This window comes from Meriones unguiculatus, chromosome 7, assembly GCF_030254825.1.
Source record: "Meriones unguiculatus strain TT.TT164.6M chromosome 7, Bangor_MerUng_6.1, whole genome shotgun sequence".
In the NCBI taxonomy this organism is placed as follows: Eukaryota; Metazoa; Chordata; class Mammalia; order Rodentia; family Muridae; genus Meriones; species Meriones unguiculatus.
The window spans coordinates 20,416,814-20,436,814 of record NC_083355.1 but is presented as its reverse complement, the minus strand read 5'-3'; the positions used below and the strand labels follow the sequence as shown (position 1 = coordinate 20,436,814).

At 45.3% G+C, this 20,001-nt stretch overlaps 1 protein-coding gene across 7 annotated transcripts in view; it reads left to right on the top strand.

The window, feature by feature from the left end:
• The window catches only part of Atp6v0a1 (ATPase H+ transporting V0 subunit a1), a 53,377-nt gene that overhangs the window by 16,106 nt on the left and 17,270 nt on the right, over window positions 1–20,001 (top strand). For 4 of the 7 annotated variants that reach the window (XM_021641145.2, XM_021641144.2, XM_060386692.1 and 1 more), the window contains exons 6-17: window positions 1,487–1,590; window positions 2,112–2,238; window positions 3,909–3,991; window positions 5,048–5,141; window positions 8,339–8,551; window positions 10,841–10,991; window positions 12,556–12,695; window positions 13,085–13,242; window positions 13,988–14,078; window positions 17,802–17,920; window positions 18,741–18,957; window positions 19,504–19,611. In XM_021641145.2, coding sequence (XP_021496820.2) covers window positions 1,487–1,590; window positions 2,112–2,238; window positions 3,909–3,991; window positions 5,048–5,141; window positions 8,339–8,551; window positions 10,841–10,991; window positions 12,556–12,695; window positions 13,085–13,242; window positions 13,988–14,078; window positions 17,802–17,920; window positions 18,741–18,957; window positions 19,504–19,611 — 1,605 coding nt within the window. The remainder of the gene's footprint in view (window positions 1–1,486; window positions 1,591–2,111; window positions 2,239–3,908; window positions 3,992–5,047; window positions 5,142–8,338; window positions 8,552–10,840; window positions 10,992–12,555; window positions 12,696–13,084; window positions 13,243–13,987; window positions 14,079–17,801; window positions 17,921–18,740; window positions 18,958–19,503; window positions 19,612–20,001) is intronic. The other 3 variants (XM_021641146.2, XM_021641147.2, XM_060386693.1) reach the window with 1 other exon arrangement.

The window sequence follows — 20,001 nt, the reverse complement described above, 5'->3', positions numbered from 1 at the left end:
AGGAATCATGGGGATGTAATAATTTGACTGTTCATATAGCTTTCTATTGGCTGACTTGTCTCTAAATTGAAAAAAGAATCCTTATTTACCCATATGACATTGAGTGGTAACCAGTGTCCCCGTTAACCCATCCTAACCCTTTCTAGTCAGATGACAATATTCCTCTGCCCTAGGTGCTTTAAAAATCCTCATCATCCCTGATCCTAACTTCCCAAAACAAGTACTTTTACTTTTTTGCCTTTCAGAGTTATCTGGTTTACACCATTTCCCCCTTTATGTTATATGTACGGTCCACGACTTTCCCATATAAGGCAAGCATGTGCCTTTGTTCTTCCTCAGAGTTTAACTGATGTTGAAATTTGGAATGAAAATGAAAGGGATTTCTCCTAGTATTTTGTTTGTTTTTTGAATGGTGAGATTGTTCTGGCTTCTTCTAGTCTTTGGTCAAACGTAGAGTGTGAATAGTACAGCTGGGTATATTAGGTAGTGGAGAGGCTGATTGGAGTTCATGTTTTAGGGGAGCTTTTCCATTCTGATGAGACTAGGGGTGTTAAGGGAGAGAGATGAGGAAACAACAGCTCTCTATGGGAAAACCTTTGCTTTCACTTCATTGTATAAACTGTCCTAGTGGAAGTCATTTTAAATCCAACCAAGTAAGCCAGGTCAGGAGCCCTAGATCATTTATCTGGGCCTGTTCATTTACTCTGCTTGGTTGTTATTCTCTGCTGTAAAGTCTACTCAGACTTTTCAGCGTTCCTAGATTTCTAGTCAAGAACCACAACCTTTGGATGCTTTCTCTTTTTCATGTCTTCATGAATGCAGGCTGGTCCTGATGTTGAGCTTCTTATTAAACCTCATGCTTGGGGCATTTTTGTTTGTGGCCATGCTGACAGCCCTCATGTTCTGCATTTACCAGAGGCTAGCGGTGCCCTTTCTAGCTCCAGGTTGCTGCATACTTGAAAGTGTCCTACTTCCTGCATGCTGGCACAGAAGCAGACTATATGGTGGCCGGGTAGAAATGACATAGTCACAATATCTGCAAAGCTGTTTGGGGTTCTGTCTTTTGTTTGTTATTCTGTCAAAAAGAAGGATTTTTCAGCTCCTGCCCAGGTTTGTTCAGGAAAGCGTTGAAGAACACAACAAATGACTTCCACCTAGTAACAGATTTATACATGTCACCACCACATCATGTTTTTCTTCTGTTCTCTATTTCTAAGACCATTTCCCCAGATGCTCTTTTGGGCAAGTTTTGCTTTCTTTAGCTTGTGTGTTTTCCTTTCTCCTTTGTTATTACTCTTTTCTTCTTCTGGATATGGTCTATCTTTTGGTGTTTTTTTGGATTTTGTTTTGGTTTTGTTTTTTCCTCTTTCTTTTTCTTTTTTCTTTTTTTCTTTCTGTCTTTATTTTCTGAACCCATCTCCTGGTTCCTCGTTCCCTGCATGCCACTAACTATTTTCATTAGATATTAATTGATTTGTGAATTCAGGCTGAATTGCATCATCAGCAGATGGCGGATCCAGACCTGTTGGAAGAATCCTCATCCCTCTTGGAGCCAAATGAGATGGGAAGAGGAGCACCTTTACGACTTGGGTAAGTAGCACTCCAGCCTTGGTGAATTTGTGTTCCTCTTTGATGTTCAAAAGAGCAGTGAGTGGTGCATGCATGTACCTGAGGGGTGCGTCCATCCCTCAGGGGGTAGAGACAGGAAAACCATGCATTTGAGGCCAGCCTGGGCCATAGTGAGGTCCTGTCTTAAACCTCAGGCTGGAGACACTTGCCTGCATGTCAAAGCCTTGTGTCTAATCTTAGGCGGGTAGGGTGAGGAGAATCATGACTCTAAGGACTGATTTGCTCTAGGAGCCACTTCGTTCTGAGCCATTGAGCTTTTCCTAGATTTGTCTGAGTTCAGTCCCTGGGTTTTCTGTCAGCCCTCTGTCGGGTGCAGAGATGAGGTCAGAAAGAAGAGCATGGCAGATATCCAGCCCTCTTGACAATACACCATATGGTCTTACGTGCAGTGTATAATCTTTCCCCTCTCCCTCTCCCTCTGCCGCTTTGTTTTAAATCTCCTGGCCTGGGGTTCCCAATCTGCCCTACTCTTCTCCCCACAGCTTCGTGGCTGGTGTCATTAACCGGGAGCGGATCCCTACCTTTGAGCGCATGCTTTGGCGAGTGTGCCGAGGGAATGTGTTCCTGAGACAGGCTGAAATCGAGAACCCGCTGGAGGATCCTGTGACTGTAAGACAAGGAAATTGTGTCTTGTGGAGTAGGCCTAGCCCAGAGCAGTAGCACAGCATGGCGCCACCTAGGTCTGCCTTCATCAAAGGGGCCCTCACTTAAGACGCTTGAAGGCTCGCTTCCCTCTCTTTAACTTATCTCCTTCCATGTATACCTATCTGTATACATGACAAAAACATATTTTCAAACTTCACCTGTGTAGATTTTTTTTTTTGTACATTTTCATCAATTATTCTGAACCTTAGCTTTATGTGTTTCTTGTTACTAATCTGGGCTGGAAGAAAAATGGCCTTTTATGTAAATTAACATAAAATCAAGATACCTCATTCCAAATTTGGTAATATCATGCATAAAAAGATAGATTTCCTAAGCCTTAATCTTTATAGGCTGATGAAAACTTTACTCTCAGGTTTTATTATCTGCTTGTTTCTTGGGAGAACCAGAAACTTAATTTTAAGCAGGGATACATGCAAGATGAGGGCAGGTGTGCCACGGGGACTGCGCATCACGCTTGCCTTGGTACTTGTTGGAAGCCTGCAGGTAGCTTACCTTGCGAGTGTCTTAAGGTAGTATTTTTTTGTCCTGAGAGAAATTTAACTTGGAAGCTTCTCAGCTCTGGTGGGTAGCACTCTGTGGCCTTTACCCCTCCTCACTGAGTAGGAACGCGGTGACAGTGTGAACGCTTTAACCTTGAGGTGTAGTTTTTCGGGCTGCCTTGGGTTGTGGAAACGTTGTAATCTGTAGCCCCTTCAGGGGTGTTCAGTCAAGTTTCCTCACCACAGAAATATAATTTTATCAACAAAGCCAGGAAAACGGGGCGTGATATCTCTAGCAGAGCAGACTCGCCAAGAATGGGCCCCAGTTTAGCCAGGAGAGTTAGGGACTGAGTATCTAACTTTCTTCCCTCTTTAGCTTGTGTAGCCTTCTAGAGTTGTTTTCTTTCATAAAAGCAGTATACACTGTGTAAGTGAGGCATTGTAGGCAACCTGAGGAAATCTCGGTTAATTGCTCATATGCTCATATATATATGTATATATGTATGTATATATATTTTTTTTTTCTGATTTTTTTTCCTTGCCATCCTTGTACTTGAGGTTGAGCTTAGCATTTGGGGTTATCTGCCTTCTTGTTCCATAAAATCTAAGTTAGTAGGGTTCTTGAGAGCCAACACCACTATTCTTGCCAGTGACTTAGTGCCTTGTATTCAGTCAGATCTTTTTATCTGGTTCTCTCTAAGCCCAGGAACAGACAGGCTTCCTTCCGTTTCTTCTCCTCTATGCTTTTGTCACCCCGGAAATACAAGAGTTCAAGTAGAACCGGAGAAACAAGCTCCACTGTGCTGAGCATCCCCTCAGCATCTCGCTCAGGCTTCTGCTTATACCTGGAAACAGGAGGATATTTGTGAATCTGGAGTTACAGAAATGAAGCTTAAGAGATGGAATCGGGGTAAATTACAGAAGGCCTGATGCCACCCAGGTTTAGTTGTTCTAGAGCTTTTCAGCTAGACCTGTAAGCCTAGTTCTCAGGAGTCTGGGACTAAGGCTGCTGTGAGTTCACGGCTACGCAGTGAGTGCCAGGCTAGCCTGAGCTGCAGTATAAGACTGTCTCAAAAGAAGTTTTCATCCGTATTGAAAAGTTCTAAACTCTTGTTTTTTCCTTCTGGGACCTAGGGTGACTACGTGCACAAGTCTGTGTTCATCATTTTTTTCCAAGGTGATCAGCTGAAAAACAGGGTCAAGAAAATCTGTGAAGGGTAAGAGATGCCTGCCCCCAACCAAGAGCCACAGCTATGGTGTCTGCTTACGGCTCAGAAAAGTGAAGCGTAGATTCTTGCTAGTTCTATTTTACACAGCGAATGACGTTAGGAATACTTTAAACCAGCAGGAGTAGCTCAGGCCTCACTTTTCTATCTCACTTTTCTATCTACTTTTCTATCTTACTTTGAGAGCACGAGGTGGGCTCTGATCCCCAGGTGGTTGTGGCAGCCGGGACCCCTGGAGCAGGCTGGCTAATAAGGCTCGCTCCTCGGGCGAACTCTGGGATCGATTGAGAGACCCTGCCTAAGTCACTAAGGTGGAGTGCAATCCTGGAAGACTCGTGGTGACAACCTTGGGTCTCCGAGACATGCACACACACACACGCACGTGCTCCTGCCCACACACATACGTATAGACACAGGCACTCTACACACGAATGCTCACGTCCCCATCCAAAACCCCCAGCAAACCCATAATTCCTTTATTCAGGGACAGTGGGTTCGTATGCCAGCGGAGTGCCACAGGCACTCCATAAACTTTCTGGAATTCTGTGTCACGGACAGAAATTTTTCCATGCCATTTTTCTGTAATAACGTATAATGAATATTGTTTTTTTTTTAATTAGCTTTTCAACATTCTTTGGTAGGGATTATTTATTTTGTGTTTATGATTATTTTGCCAGCATGCGTATGTATGCGCACCACACGCATGCCTGGTGCCCTTAAGACCGGAAGAGAGTGTCAGATCCCCTAGACCTGGAATTACAGGTGGGTGTGGGCCACTGCACGGGTGCTAGGAGCTGACCCTGGGGGCTCTAAAAGAGAAGCAGGTGCTCAGAACTGCCGAGCCATTGCTCCAGCCCCTTACTGTTTGTTTAATCTCAGAGTGATTTCATAGCTGCAGAGACCATCCAGACTGTTCATTCACACAAGTGACTGATGTCGCTTGTCACAACAGCCCAGTCTAGTGGTGTTTATCTTTGCTTTACGGGAGGATTTAAGTTGAGTCCTCTAAGAAACTCCAGTGTTCCTAAAGGTTCCCGTATCTTGTAGGTTCCGGGCCTCCCTCTATCCCTGTCCTGAGACTCCACAGGAGAGGAAAGAAATGGCTTCTGGAGTCAATACCAGGATCGATGATCTCCAAATGGTATGTGGGACCGTGGGAACTGGACTTTGTCAAGTGCTGCAGGAGTGACTCATTCTCCTCCCCTGAACACTTGACAGTTCACTGAGGCACCTGCAACAGTTGGATACCAAAAAAAGAAATGTGTGTGGGTAGTAAGTCCTGCTGGGAACTGCCGAAATCTCAGGACAGGACTGTTAAAAATAGCATTAGTCAGCCATCCTCCAACAAGAAAGGAATGCTATGCATCTAGAATTCTTATTGCTTACGAACAGTCCATTCCCCTCCATTTCATAAATTTGAGATGTTTTTACAATAATATGGTTTTCTTTCTTTTTTGTCTTTGGACTTTTAAGACAGGGTTTCTCTGTGTGGTAGCCTTGGCTGTCCTGGTCTCACTTTGCAGACCTAGCTGGCCTGGAACTCATAGATAGCTGCCTGCCTCCTCCTCCCAAGTACTGGTACTGGCATGTGCCATGCCACTATTCCCAGCCTTAATCTTTTTTTCTGAAATGTGCTCCATTAAGAAAAAGAAAGGTCAGACAAGCCATTTCTGTCCTCACACTCTCTCTTTTAACAGCATGATACATCTTCTGGTTACCTTTGATCTTAACCACAGGATCCAGCCGAAGAGCCCAGAGTTGACTTTTGAACCCAGTCAGAGACTGTTAGATTTTTATCAATTTACAATTCAAGAGTCATGCACATCATTGTCCTAATGGAGCTGTAAGGGAATAGTGGTGAGCCGTGCAAATTTGGAAGGAAGAGGTGACCAGGGAGGCTTGCTACTTTTTGAAAGAAGAGTGTGGTAGTTGTTTGCTTTTCTTAAAAAATTAATAAGCATACCTCATCCTAAGGCCGTTCTTTGTAGCAGTGACATTGTCACAGATACATGTTGGCTCCCATTTCAATTCCTTTCTCATTTTACTTCCAGCCCCGCTATATGTGATCCACCAGCTTGACCAGTTGCTGGCTCCTTTGAGATACACTTACCTCTTTAACTGTGGGAAGACAGAAAGTTGTTTTTTTTTTGTTTTTTTTTGTTTGTTTGTTTGTTTGTTCTGTTTTGTTTTAAAAACTATTGGTGTGTAATAGAGGCCATTTTGACACGTTATGGGGTCAAAGCCATCATACTCTCTTCTAGGCTTATCGGTAGATTTAAAGAGAATGTGCAGAAGCTGTTATGAATGACTAGAATTTGAACTTTTTAACGTTCAGCTAGGGGCTGGCCAACACAATGACTTAGCAAATAAAGTCATTTGCCACCAAGCTTAACGACCTGAGTTTGACCCCTTGGGCCCATAGAGCAGAGAGGGGATAACTAACTCCTGAAAGTTGTTCCTTTATCCCCCTATCATGCACTTTGACACAAGCATGCACACACACACACACACACACAATTTTTGAAAAGTTAAAAAAAAAAAAAGTCCAGCTGTGACTTTTCAAAGGGATTGAATAACGAGGAGTAGCATGGAGAAAGAGAAAGTCGAATAAAACATTGGTTGCAAATTCAAGCGTTATTCAGATTGCATGTTAGGAAACTTCAGTGTTCTTAACCAAAGATGTCCTTAATTAATGCCCTGCATATTCCATATTCCATATTCCGAGCCTTACTCCCTCCCCGTCTTTCCAGTAGTTGCAAAGCACTGCAAAATAGTCACAAAAGGACATGGTTTCCCAAGCATGATGGCACCTTTTTTTAATTTACAGAAGACACCTCCTCTGTGCAGGACAGTTTTTCAGGGAGTAGCTGCTGCCCATGAGGGGAGGCTTTTTCCTTTACGGAGTTAATATGAAGCTTTTTCCTCCTCACAGAATGCAGAGATCTGTGAGACAGAAGTGTAACGGTGGGTAGTTGCGGCTTCCTCCAGTTGGGAGCTTAGCTTCATTTCTTTCAACTACATTTTTATTTCATCGCATTTATCGTAACGTGTGCGCTTGTGCGCCATGGCGCACATGTGGAGCTCAGAGGACAACTGTCACCTCTTTCCGCCATGTGAGTCCCGGGAACGGGGCTCAGGTCATCAGGCTTAGTGGCGAGCACCTCTACCTGCTGAGCTGTCCATCTCACCAGCTCCTTAGCTTCCTGGAGCAGCCAAAGCCTTACATATTTGATGATAAACACGACACGGGAATGTGGACCGTCCCTGTTCCTCCCTCAACACGGTTTCCAAAGGCTCAGCACAGAAGCCGTTTCCCGCCTACATCAGCTTGCCACGCTTCAGTGTGCGCTTGTTCATTTCTAAGCGCCAGGGCCTGCTGCTGCCCACTGCCCACTACCCAAGTTCGGCTCCTGTGCAGAAAGTTGCTGACCATTTTTGTTTTTAAGATTTAATTTTGGCCAGGTGTGGTGGCGCACACCTGTGATCCCAGCACTTGGGGAGGCAGAGACAGGTGAATCTCTGTGAGTTTGAGGCCAGACCGATCTACAAAGTGAATCCAGGACAAGGCTACCCAGAGAAACCCTGTCTTGAAAAACCAAAGGAAAAAAAAAAGATTTATTTTTATTTTTAATTATATGTATGTATATATGTGTGTCTGTGTGGTGATGTGCATGTGAGTGCACGTGTCTCCTGAGACCAGAGACATTGCATTAAGTGCTCTGGAGCTGGAGTCACAGGTGGTTAGGGGTCCCCTGGCATGGGTGCTGGGAACCAAACTCTGGCCCTCTGGAAGAGCAGCAGCAGCAAGGGCTCTTAACTGTGAGCCATCTCTCCAGCCCCCAGAAAGTCAGTGACCTTAAACAATGCAAACCAAGCCAGGGGTCTAGCTACATGATTTTTCAGTTTGTCATCAGCTTGAAGATAAATAAAGGTAGTTTTAATCAGAACTTATTTTCCTTCTTTTTTTTTTTTTTTCATGGTGCTAGAAATTGAACCTAGAGTGTCATGCTAGGCAAATTCCTCTACTACTGAGCTACATGACCTCTGACCCAGAACTCAAACTTCCTGAGCTAGAGACATAATTCAGCGGTAGCATACTTGTGTAGCATGTGCAAGGCCCATCTCTAGCACTGTACAAACGCACATTTCCTGTAATTTGACCAACCCCTGCCACCCCAAACCCATAGGACTCCAAATAATACACCTTGTTGGGGGGGGAAGAATAAGACTGTTCCGTGGTGACTCTTTTTAGGAAGTGATGCCACTTCGCCATCCTGTCCTGTGATGGAAGACTTGTGTTGGAGAGAGCCCTTCCCCCACTCCTTCCTCTCCCAACAGGTTCTGAATCAAACAGAGGACCACCGCCAGAGGGTTCTGCAGGCAGCTGCTAAGAACATCCGGGTCTGGTTCATCAAGGTGCGGAAGATGAAGGCCATCTACCATACCCTGAACCTGTGCAACATCGACGTCACTCAGAAGTGCCTGATTGCAGAAGTCTGGTGCCCTGTCACTGACCTCGACTCCATCCAGTTTGCCCTTCGAAGAGGCACGGTGAGTCTCAGCCAGGAGTGGATGTGGTGGGCAGGAGGAGAGCCTCCCGTTAATCAGCTTCGGATTTAGGGCGTTTTCGCTTTCCGAGTTCTTCTTGTGTTCTGAGAGTACGCTCTGTCTGCTGCCTGGGGGGCTGGCCGTATTTTACAGAGTAGAACCTGCAGCTCGGTGGTGTGAAGGGATTTGGTCATGACGGTGCTTCCTCAGGGCAGACCATGCCAGAGCATCAGCTTCCTGACTCACTCTGACTGCTCCCGCTTGGTAGTTAGCTGCTTTCTTTTTGTTGTTATTGTTTTGTTATAGTTGTTTTTTTTTCTGAGACAGGGTTTCTCTGTGTAGCCTTGGCCGTCCTGGACTCACTTTCTAGACCAGGCTGGCCTCAAACTCACAGAGATTCACCTGCCTCTGCCTCCCAGAGTGCAGGGATCACAGGGCTGCGCCACTGCACCCAGTGTAAGTTTGTTTTTCAAGACAGGGTTTCCCTGTGTAGCCCTGGCTGTCTTGGACTCTGTAGACCAGACTGGCCTTGAACTCAGAGATGCACCTGCTTCTGCCCCCACAGTGCTAGTGTTAGAGCATGTATGGCTAGTCCTTGCTACATGAAGCCATAGTTTAATCTCCAGCACTGCATAAGCCAGGGGTGGTGGCATATCCATATCCATAGAATTCCAGCATTTGGGAAGTAACAGCGAGGGGATCAGGAGTTCAAGGTCATCCTTGGCTATCTAGTAAATTTGAGACCAGCCTGGGCTACAGGAGACCTTGTTGTAACAAACAAAAACCTCACAAAGCAAAAAAAAAAAAAGTTACTACAGAGAAAGGCTAGAAGTATAGTGCAGTGATACGTGGTGTTGGGTGAGAACAGGGTTTATAATGGTTTAGCTGAAAGAGTAGCCGCTAAAAGTGTACCACGTAGATCGAAGCCCAGTTAGGACCGATTTTTCCAAGGTTACAAGATTTAAAATTTACTGTGGGAGGTTAGCGAGGCAGTGAGTTAAGGAGCTGCGATCAAAGCAGATTTGAAAGTCTGATCAGCAGATCATGACAAGCAGAGATCATGGCCAGTCAGGAGACTGCCGTGAACATAAAGTTATCGTTGATCAGGGCTGCGGCAGGACTTGACAAACAAGATGGATGTGTGGACATTCTGAAGGGAAAATGAATAGATAGCCTCATTTTTCAGTAAAGTACAGGAAGAAGAATTAAAAATGGTTCTGAGGCACCAAAGCTGTGTGCTCCCGGGAATTAAAGTTCATGGAAGTTGCCAGGCACAGTGGAGCACTCCTGTAATCCCAGCACTCGGGAGGTAGAGGTAGGGTCTCTGTGAGTTCGAGGCCAGCCTGGTCTAAAAAGTGAGTCTAGGACAGCCAAGGCTATCCAGAGAAACCCTGTCTCAAAAAAAACAAAACAAAACAAAACAAAAAAAAAAAACAAGGGGGGGAAGTTCACGGAAGTTGGGGCCCAGCAGGAGGAAGGATGGCAGGTTGAGCTGCAGTCACACCCAGGCCCTGAACAGAAATCTACGAGGAAATCTCAAGCAGACAAAGGGACTAATATAAAGAGATGGGCGTGTTAGCAAGAGCAGAGACACCGAGACTTTAGGGATTATGCTAGAGAGAGAAAGGAGTCCCTCGGAACCCTGCAGTATCGCTGGGCAGCAGAGGAAGAGCTGGTGTCTGGCTAGTCACTTCATGAACATCTTATCTGGACCACATGCCCTAGGGAAGGAAGGACAGGTGGGGAGGAGGGGTAGAGAGTGTGTTTTGCTTTCTCTCACCCTGAACTCTTGAATTCAAGTGGTCCTTCCTTCCTCCTTGGCCTCCTGAGCGTGCCTGGCTTAACATTTTCCACTATAATGATGTACTTCCTAAGAATTAATTAAAGCTCACTCATTTTGTTCGTTTATTTGTTTGTCTGTTTGTTTGCCTGCAAAGCAAACAGTCTGTTTGCTTAGTTTACTGCTGTTTTCACTGGTTGAGACCAGTTCTCTCTATGTAGGGCAGGCTGGGCTTGAGTCCGGCCCCCTTGCCTCTGCCTCCTGGAGCATCTGGGAGCTCAGGCGTGCACCTCCGCACCTGCATCCAATACCCAACCGCAATCATCTGTTGTCAATTTTAGATCTAGCCCTGGTTTTCCTAAAGACTGAGAATGTATGTAATCTTGAATTTTTTGGATAGTGTAGTTGGAAGCTACATGTGTTAAGTGTGCAGTTTGAACTGTGATCCATCGATGTGCGTCTGTGTAGCTGTAAGAGCAACCGAATTTTAACACGTTGCTGATGTGTTCCAGGAACACAGCGGTTCCACTGTCCCCTCCATTCTGAACAGGATGCAGACAAACCAGACTCCCCCGACGTACAACAAAACCAACAAGTTCACGCACGGCTTCCAGAACATAGTAGACGCCTATGGCATCGGCACCTACCGGGAGATTAACCCAGGTGAGAGGCTCTCCGCCAGCAGGTGCACCTCGTCCTCAGCCTACGGCTGATGAGTGCAGCCCAGCACGGAACCACAAACTCACCTCATGTTTGGAGGGTGGGGTTTTTATCTCTCTTTTTTTTTTCCTGGGGTGTGGAGGTTGTTTGTTTTGTTTTGTTTTGTTTTGTTTTGTTTTGTTTTGTTTTGTCGAGACAGGGTCTCACTGTGTAGCTCTGGCTGTCCTAGAGCTCACGCTGTAGACCGGGCTGGCTTCGAATTCACAGAGATCCACCTGCCTCTACCTCCTTAGCGCCGCGATCAAAGGCATGCGTCAGCACCGCCTGGCTTTGAGGTGTTTTGGTTTTTGGTTTTTGTAGCTTAATCATGTAGCTCTCTAGTGCAAACTTTGTAAACAACAGCATTATGTCACAGGGACAAAAGGTTAGGCATGTCTCCCACTTTGTTTGATTCTTTTAATATTTTAAACTCCTTTGTTGTTTTGTTTTGTTGTGGTTTGTTTTGTTTTGAGACAAGGTCCCATCCCTTATCCCTGGCCAGCCCGCTACTTGCACTGTAGACCAGGTTGGCTTGCAGCTCACGGAAACTGATTGCCTCTGCTTCTTAGTGCTGGGATTAAAGGCATGAGCCACCACACTTGGCTATTGCTTCACTCTTAAACCCTGTTGGACAACTGCTTTAAAGATGTCGGCTAGTGGGTAATTCCTGTGAAACGCACCCCTTAGACACAAGCGGATCCATCAGTGAGTAATGGGTCACCAAGAGCTCATTATTGGGGTCGTGTGTGTGTCCTCAGTGCTTGCTGCAAAATCCCTGGCCTCTCAGAACAGCAGCAAAATGTTCACCTTTCATCCCAGTAGCAGAGGCAGGTAAACCTCTGGGTTCAGATCCAGCCTGGTCTACAGAGTTAATGCTAGGCCCAACAAGGCTACACAGTGAGACTTGTCTCAAAACAAGCAAACAAGCAAGCAATCAAAACACCCACTTGGCTTTGGAGGAACTGCTTTAAACAAAAATGCTTCTCAAGATGTCTTGTGTTGTAGAATGACTTCTTGGTCTCTCGTCCTAAGGCTGGACAGAAAGTAGAATAGGAACTGTTTTCAGCACATGCCAGGTCTCTCCTGTGTTTGGTTAATTATTAATTCAAGAGTACTAGCATTCATTTTTTAGCCTGCAGCCTTGCGTGGGACTTGCTTTCCTCTGGGTCCAGGCTTTCCCCTATTTCCCAAGGGCTTTATCAGCTCAGAAATGGCAGCAGAGAAACAACTGGCCTAGCCCTGAGTAGCGTCCCCAGGCTGGAGGAAGGGAGGAGAACAAGCAGCTAGTGTTATCAGGACCCTCTGTTTCCTGTCATCCGCTTAGTGTGAAGTGTTAGCTGTAGCACGCAGCCTGTCAGCTGCTCTGTGAGGCTGTGGACCTCCCCGTGATGTATTTCCCTGAGAGAGGGCCTATTCACCGGGGTGTGGAGAAATAAGCCTCCATGTTGACCTCGGTCCAGGCAAGAACGAGCATGCGGGGATTCGTGCTTTTACTTACCTCGTGGTTGTCTCTCTGGTTTCTTTATAGCCCCGTACACCATCATCACTTTCCCTTTTCTGTTCGCTGTCATGTTTGGAGATTTTGGCCACGGCATTTTGATGACCCTTTTTGCCGTGTGGATGGTGTTGAGGGAGAGCCGGATCCTCTCCCAGAAGAACGAGAATGAGGTACCGTTTTGGTGACACCTGCACTGGAAGGGATGGTGTAATCTCTCAAGCATTCGTGATCAAAGTGATGATCTAAAAGCCCCTGACTTCACAGAAAGGACTAGAAAGTTGTTTGAATATTGAAGAGGCCATGTGCTGTACATATGCCCTTACCTCAGCATTCTTACCTCATTTGTGATTCTGGGGCTGACCCTTGGGCCTCCCGGGGCCTAAGCAAGTGCTCTGCCATCGGGCTACTCTCCCCCCACCCCCAGCCTTCTTAGCCTAATTTTGAGCGTCAGTTCAAGCTTTCAGAACCAGGATGGGGCGGGCTGCTGCATTCTAAGTAACATTGTCACCACGGAAGCTGCCGTGCTGTCCTCTTGTAACTCCTTTGTCCCGGCCCCCAGATGTTTAGCACCGTGTTCAGCGGCCGCTACATCATCCTCCTGATGGGACTGTTCTCCATCTACACCGGACTCATCTACAACGACTGCTTCTCCAAGTCTCTGAATATCTTTGGGTCATCATGGAGTGTCCGGCCAATGTTCACCATAGGGAACTGGACGTAAGTTTCAGAAGCCAAAAGCCAAAGCTGATTCCTTACGTGTTCAGCTCCGACGCGTGGGGCAGGCAGTAGACTGACACCCTTTAGGAAGGAGCTGAGAACGTCTGTGTCAGAAGGATGTGCTGTCTCCTCTCATTCATGCTCCAGTCCGTGAAGGGCTGGATGATCTGTTCAGCAAATGTCCGGGATCTGAGCCTATAAATTAATGGATCTATTTATTGGTTTGTAAACTAAAAGCAGGTTACCCAAATTCCCTCCTCAGTTATGTATTGGTACTTAATTGTTCTTTGTGCTTGATTCCCTCTTGTTCTTGGCTACTAATTCCCCTTTCTTCCTTTTGCACATGTGTGTAAGTGTGTTCACTTGTGTAAAGGTGCATTTGTGTGTTTGCGGAGGGTCAGTGTTGACACTACTTGTCTTGCTAGCTGATCTCTCCCTCATACATCGAGGCTTCGAGGTCCCCTCCTGAACCCGGGGCTTGCCATTCAGCTGGGCCGGTTAGCTAGCTTGTCTGTCTCCTCCTCCCGCCTGGCCTTTAAGCAGGTTCTGTGGATCTAAGCACTAGCTATCACGCATGCTAGCTAGGCAAGTACACTCCCACCGAGCCATCCTCCCCAGCCCTGGTTTCATCCTTTCCATTGAGGAATGGAGATAGCCCCAGCAGTGTCTTCTGTGCTTAGTTTTTAGACCTAGTATTTCCCTCTTCTCCATCAAAAATAACATTTGACTTTCCCTAACGCAATAGAGAGGAGACGCTTCTGGGGAGTTCCGTGCTCCAGCTGAACCCGGCTATCCCTGGAGTTTTTGGTGGACCGTACCCATTTGGCATTGATCCGGTAAGTGCACCTTTTTCCTGCATGTGGCCTTTTAGAGTTATGTATTTATTTTATGTACATTGGTGTTTTGCCTACATGTATGTCTGTGTGAGGGTGTCGGATCCCCTGGAACTGCAGCTACAGACAGTTGTGAACTGCCATGTGGGTGCTGTGACTTGAACCCAGGTCCTCTGCAAGAACAGCTAGCACTCTTAACCACTGAGCCATCTCTCCAGCCCCAGGACTTGAACTTTTTGGTCTTTCTGCCTCAGCTTTGAAGTTTTTACTGATCTTGAAATGAGAGGCTTAAGGTGGAAATAACTAAAGTGGACACCTTGATCCCAGCACATGGGGAGCTGAGGAAGACAAGGTCACTCGAGTATCAGGCCAGCTCAGGCCATGTGGTGAAACCTGGTCCAAAAAAAACGAAAAACCAATAACAACAAACAAAACAAACTAAAAAACTAACTAAAAATTAAAAATCAAAACAGGAGCTGCAGCGATGCTCGATCAATAAAGTGCTTGTTATGTGAACGTGAGGACCTGAGTTCAGGTCCCGCCACCCACATAACAGCTGGCGTGTTGGCCACTGGCAGAATGAGTGAATGCTGGAATCAGTGAGAGACCCTGCCTCAAAAAGTCACATGAAGAATGACTAAGGAAAACACCCAGCGTCACCTCTAACCTCATGTGCACATGTACACATAGACATACGCAAAGTATTGTTAAAGTTTAAAAAGAAAATTAAGGAACTACACAGATGGCAGCTCTTTGAGAGGTCCTGAGTTCAATTCCCAGCAACCACATGGTGGCTCATGACCATCTATAGTGAGATCTGCTGCCCTCTTCTGGCATGAAGGCACATATGCAGGCAGAACACTATACATAACAAATTAATCTTAAAAAATTGAAGAAGTGAAGAAATGTTGAAAATCATAGTTTTGTGGGGTTTTTTTTTTTCTAATGTTCATATAAGGATTTCTGTTCTTGTGGAAGTATGATGGTATAATTATGGGAAATAAATAATGTTTTTCTATCATCATTCCTCAGCATGTAAGTATCAAATGAGTGTCTCTTTGGGTTGTGTTGTATGATGATGTTTTGGGTTTTTTGTGCTAGAGTAGATGGAACCCAGGATCTCAGGCACTCGAGGCAAGCACTGTAACCACTAAGCTATGTCCCCAGCACAGAATGTTTGAATTGGCTGCCTTGAGTTCATTTAAGGTGTGGGGGGAGGAAGGCCTTGTAATTAATCTTGCAACAACTAAATACACTTCAGCAGTTTCATACTGTGCACTTCTGCAGAGCAGCATCCTAGTGATGGTAATTATAAAGTTATTTGTTGTTATAAAGAAAAGTGGACATTTTTCTGTTCTATTTTACCAATAAAGACTTGGGAGCCAGATGCTGGGGTGAAAACCTGCTAGCTCAGAGAGTCAGATAAAGCGCTCACTGACCTTCCTTCTCAGCTCACTCACGTCCGGATGGAAAAAACCCAAAGGCTCACTAGCTCAGCCCAAGAGGAAAAGGTGAAAACCCAAGGCCAAAGCTTGCTAGCTCAAAACCCAAAAAGCCAGGAAGCCGAGTAGCTAAAGCCTAACCTAAAGCCAGGGCTTTAGCTAAAAAGCCTTTTCTATGTCTCTACACTGTCTTAAATACCCCTCGACTCCAAGTCCCTCCTACTCTTTAATCTTTCTCAGCTGGTTTCTAGCTCCGCCTCTTGACCTAGGGTTAATTTTATTAAATCCAGTATACAGAGAGGTCTTGGATTAAAGGTGTGTGCTAGGGCTGGATGAACCACACCACAATCACCTGTTTACAATAAACAGGAAGTTCTTGTGTATGATAGGGCTCAACTATACCAAACAAGAAACAGGGTTTTACAGTTCACATTTTTGATGTTCACAATGCCATCAAATATCCTGCAACAGTTATTAAGAAAGTCAGAAAAATGTTGAAGATGCCTGACACCAGACAGTATCAAATATTCAGCCAAGATCAAATTCTTTTGTTTGTTTTTTTCAAAACAGGGTCTCACATAGCCAAGGCTGGCCTCAAACTCAAAATGTAGTGGAGTATAGCCTTGAACTCCTAATTCTCATGCTTCCACATCATAAGTGCTGGAATTACAGCACTAGATTAAGATTTAACTCTTTTTATAAAAATAACCACACCCAACTCATTGCTATATTAATTTGCTTTTTTCTTGAATAAATGATGAAAAATGTACCGCTAAGTGGAAAAAGTTTATGAAAGCTTGATTTAGACAGTATGCCTTTTTTAAAAAAGATTTATTTATTTATTGTGTATAGTGTTCTGCCTGCATGTACACCTGTGCTCCGGAAGAGGGCACCAGATCTCATTATAGATGGGTGTGAGTCACCATGTAACCACACTGGGAATTGAACTCAGAACCTTTGAAAGAGCACCAGTGCTCTTAACCTCTGAGCCACCTCTCCAGCCCTAGACAGTGTGTCTTGATGGCTCCATAAGGGCAAAAACAAACAAACAAACAAAGAAGAACCCAACCAATTAGCAAGAATTCTTATATGAGCCAGGCAGTGGTGGTGTACGCCTTTAATTCCAGCACTTGGGAGGCAGAGGCAGGCAAATCTCTGAGTTAAAGGTGAGCATCGTCTACAGAGAGTTCCAGGACATCCAGGGCTATCCACGTCTTAAAAAACAAAACAAAACAACAACAAAAACAATCAGAAGTTCAAGGTTCCACTACGTTTTGAGTTTGAGGCCAGCCTTGGCTATGTGAGATCCCGTTTTGACAATTATATGATAAGAGCTATGCCAGGTGATAGGGGGTTTTTTGTTTTGTTTTGCTTTTTGTTTGCCTTTATTTTTTTATTTTCTGTGTCTGGTGTTTTGTCTCCATGTATATCTGTGCATCACATGTATGATGCACATGTTGCCTGAGGAGGCCAGACATTGGATCCCCTAGGACTGGAGTTATAGAAGGTTGTGAGTCACTCTCTGGGTGCAGAGACTTGAACCCAGGTCCCCTGAATGAGCAACAAATATTGCTGAACCACTGAACCCTCTCTCTAGCCCCGTCATGGTGACACATACCTGTAATCCCTGCACCCTGGGGAGATGGGGCATTTTGAGGGTTGAGCTCCACAGGACAGCACTTGCCTAGTACAGACAAGATGTCTAAAGCCCTGGTTTCACACTCTCGCATACACACATACACAAAATCGCTGTTGATACTTTCAGGACATGATGACTGCATTATAGTTGTGTTTTTAAAAGAAGTCCTTACCTTTTAGAGATCCGTACTGAAATATTTGTAAGTAAAACACTAGGCTATTTCAGCTTTGTCTGAAAGTATTATGGCAGTGGGAAGAGAGTATGCCGAAACTAGGTTCCCCTGAGTCTTTAAATTGATAGGAATGAATCCAGACATGGTGTCTCTGGCCTTTAATCCCAGCCCTTGAGAAACAGGTGGACCTCTGAGTTTGAGGCCAACCCAGTCTACAAAGCGAGTTCCAGAACAGCTAGGGCTATTACACACAGAGAAAGCCTGTCTCAAAACAAAATAAAATACTATAAACTGATAGGGATGATCAAAGCTGGCTGATAGATACATAAACGTTTCTTTTGGTATTATCTTTATTTGAATAAATTGTTTTGAATGTTCCATAATAAAAAGGTATCTTTTAGGCAGGTGGACAGTGCTTTTCCACTTGAGAATTTCTTTGTGTGGCACCTTCTGGTTTTCTTTCATCGTAACAGATTTGGAACATCGCAACCAACAAGCTGACCTTCCTCAACTCCTTCAAGATGAAGATGTCCGTTATCCTTGGGATCATCCACATGCTGTTTGGAGTCAGCCTGAGCCTTTTCAACCACATGTGGGTTCCTCTGCCCCTGACACCAGACAGCTGCGTTAGGCAGAAACACTTTTGCCTAAAGAAATCATCACATGTTTGGAGGGGAATCAGTAACTCAGGACCTCAGTCTATATTGTAGGAGCGTTCTATAGCATACAAACTTCGTGGTCTCAAATGAGGCTTCATATTAATTTCTTAGCTATTTATAGGTATAAAAAAATCTTTTCCTTTTTCCTTGCAATTTAGTGAATTCTTTTGTTGTTTTTTATGATTGACTCAGGCCTTGTACCAACCAGGCAGACATTACCATAGACCTAGGCCCCAAGCCTAAGTAAATTCTTGTTTTTAAATATGTATTTAGTGAGTCTTGAATTGTGTGTATCTGGGAGTGTGGGCACATGCGTGTAGGTGCCCATAGAGGCCAGGGGCCTCAGATCCCCTGGGGCTGCAGTTATAGATGGTTGTGAGCTGCCTGGCATGGGTGCTGGGAATCTGCACTTGGGTCACCTGCAAGAACAGTAAGTGCTCTTAACTGACAAGGCCTCTCTCCAGTCCCACTTCTTCCTTGATGTGTGATACATACCAACTTACAAACTGTGTCCATGTACTAGATTTTCTGAGTACTTTCTCAGACAGTGGTGGAGGGGGGTTTGGAGCTGCTCCAGGCCGAGAAGTGTGGAAGTGTAGTTTCTGTTGTCTCCAGTGCTCTGGTTGCTGATTAAAGTGGTCCAAACAGAGCTGAGGGAGCAGAGTGTAGAAAAATCTAGCAAGCTCTTCCTTCGGTGAAGGGCTGCCATAGGCCTGTTCACTCTTAATACCATTTTTCTCTTTTCCTTCTTAGCTATTTCAAGAAGCCCCTGAATATTTACTTTGGCTTTATTCCTGAAATAATCTTCATGTCCTCCTTGTTTGGCTACCTGGTCATCCTTATCTTTTACAAGTGGACAGCCTACGATGCCCACTCCTCTAAGAACGCACCGAGCCTCCTGATCCATTTCATAAACATGTTCCTCTTCTCCTACCCGGAGTCTGGGAATGCAATGCTGTACTCTGGACAGGTACGTCAGCCCAGAAGACCGCTGTTATAGGTGGCTACCCAGGTCAAAGAGCCCCGTGGAACTCTGACCTGAAGAAAGCCTAAAAACACTGTTTTTAGTTTTCATACTATAAAGTATGAACCATATAGTCAAACCCCTCCCCCGTCCCTCCTTGCTGGGGAGGGTTCGCTGTGATTCCCCACTCTAAAGGATAAAATTTGTAGGGCTGAGTGCCACAGGCCTGTAATCCTAGTCCTCAGAAGGCTGAGGTGCAAAGGTGCCAGAGATCAAGGTAAGCCTGGGCCACGTAATGAATTCCATGCCAGGGTGAGCTACATAGTGAGATCCTGTCTCTAACAATTAGATGAGAAAGAGGGGTCAGAATATAAAACTACCATTTTATGGAACAGTTACTAGGTTTGTCATGGCACCTGCTCGTTATTTAGAGAAAAAAAAACATGCAATATCCAATAAGAAAATATTGTTTGGGAGAAAACTTGTGCTGTCGTTGGAAACAGTCTGTTCGACTAATGGACTTTGTGATGTACATTGTCTCTTACTTTGCAGAAAGGAATTCAGTGTTTCCTCATAGTGGTGGCGATGCTCTGTGTCCCTTGGATGCTGCTGTTTAAGCCACTGATCCTGCGCCATCAGTATCTGAGGAAAAAGCACTTGGTGAGTGCGCAGTGGCTGGAGATCACCAGCCGTTTCCCTGTTTAAGACTGAGGCGGTCCCTCGGAGGATGTGATTAACTGCACACGCGCATGTATTCTTAGAATGCATTTGTATTCACACGAGCATGAACGCCGGGCCTGCCAGTGTCAGAGAACTCCGTGTTTGTCGCTCAGACACGTGGATTGGATTTACTCCTGCCCTCAGCAGAGTCCAGGCCTGGGCCTGTCTAGATGCAGTGTCAGCCAAAACCCAGATTAGGAGGGCTGCAGACTGCGAACTCACTCATGTGGTTTGCCTGGGCAACCACAGGACTGACACGAAGTCGTTTTTCTTTTAAGATGAGACTATGACACTTTCACCGGCCAAAACACCTGATTAAAGCCCACTGGT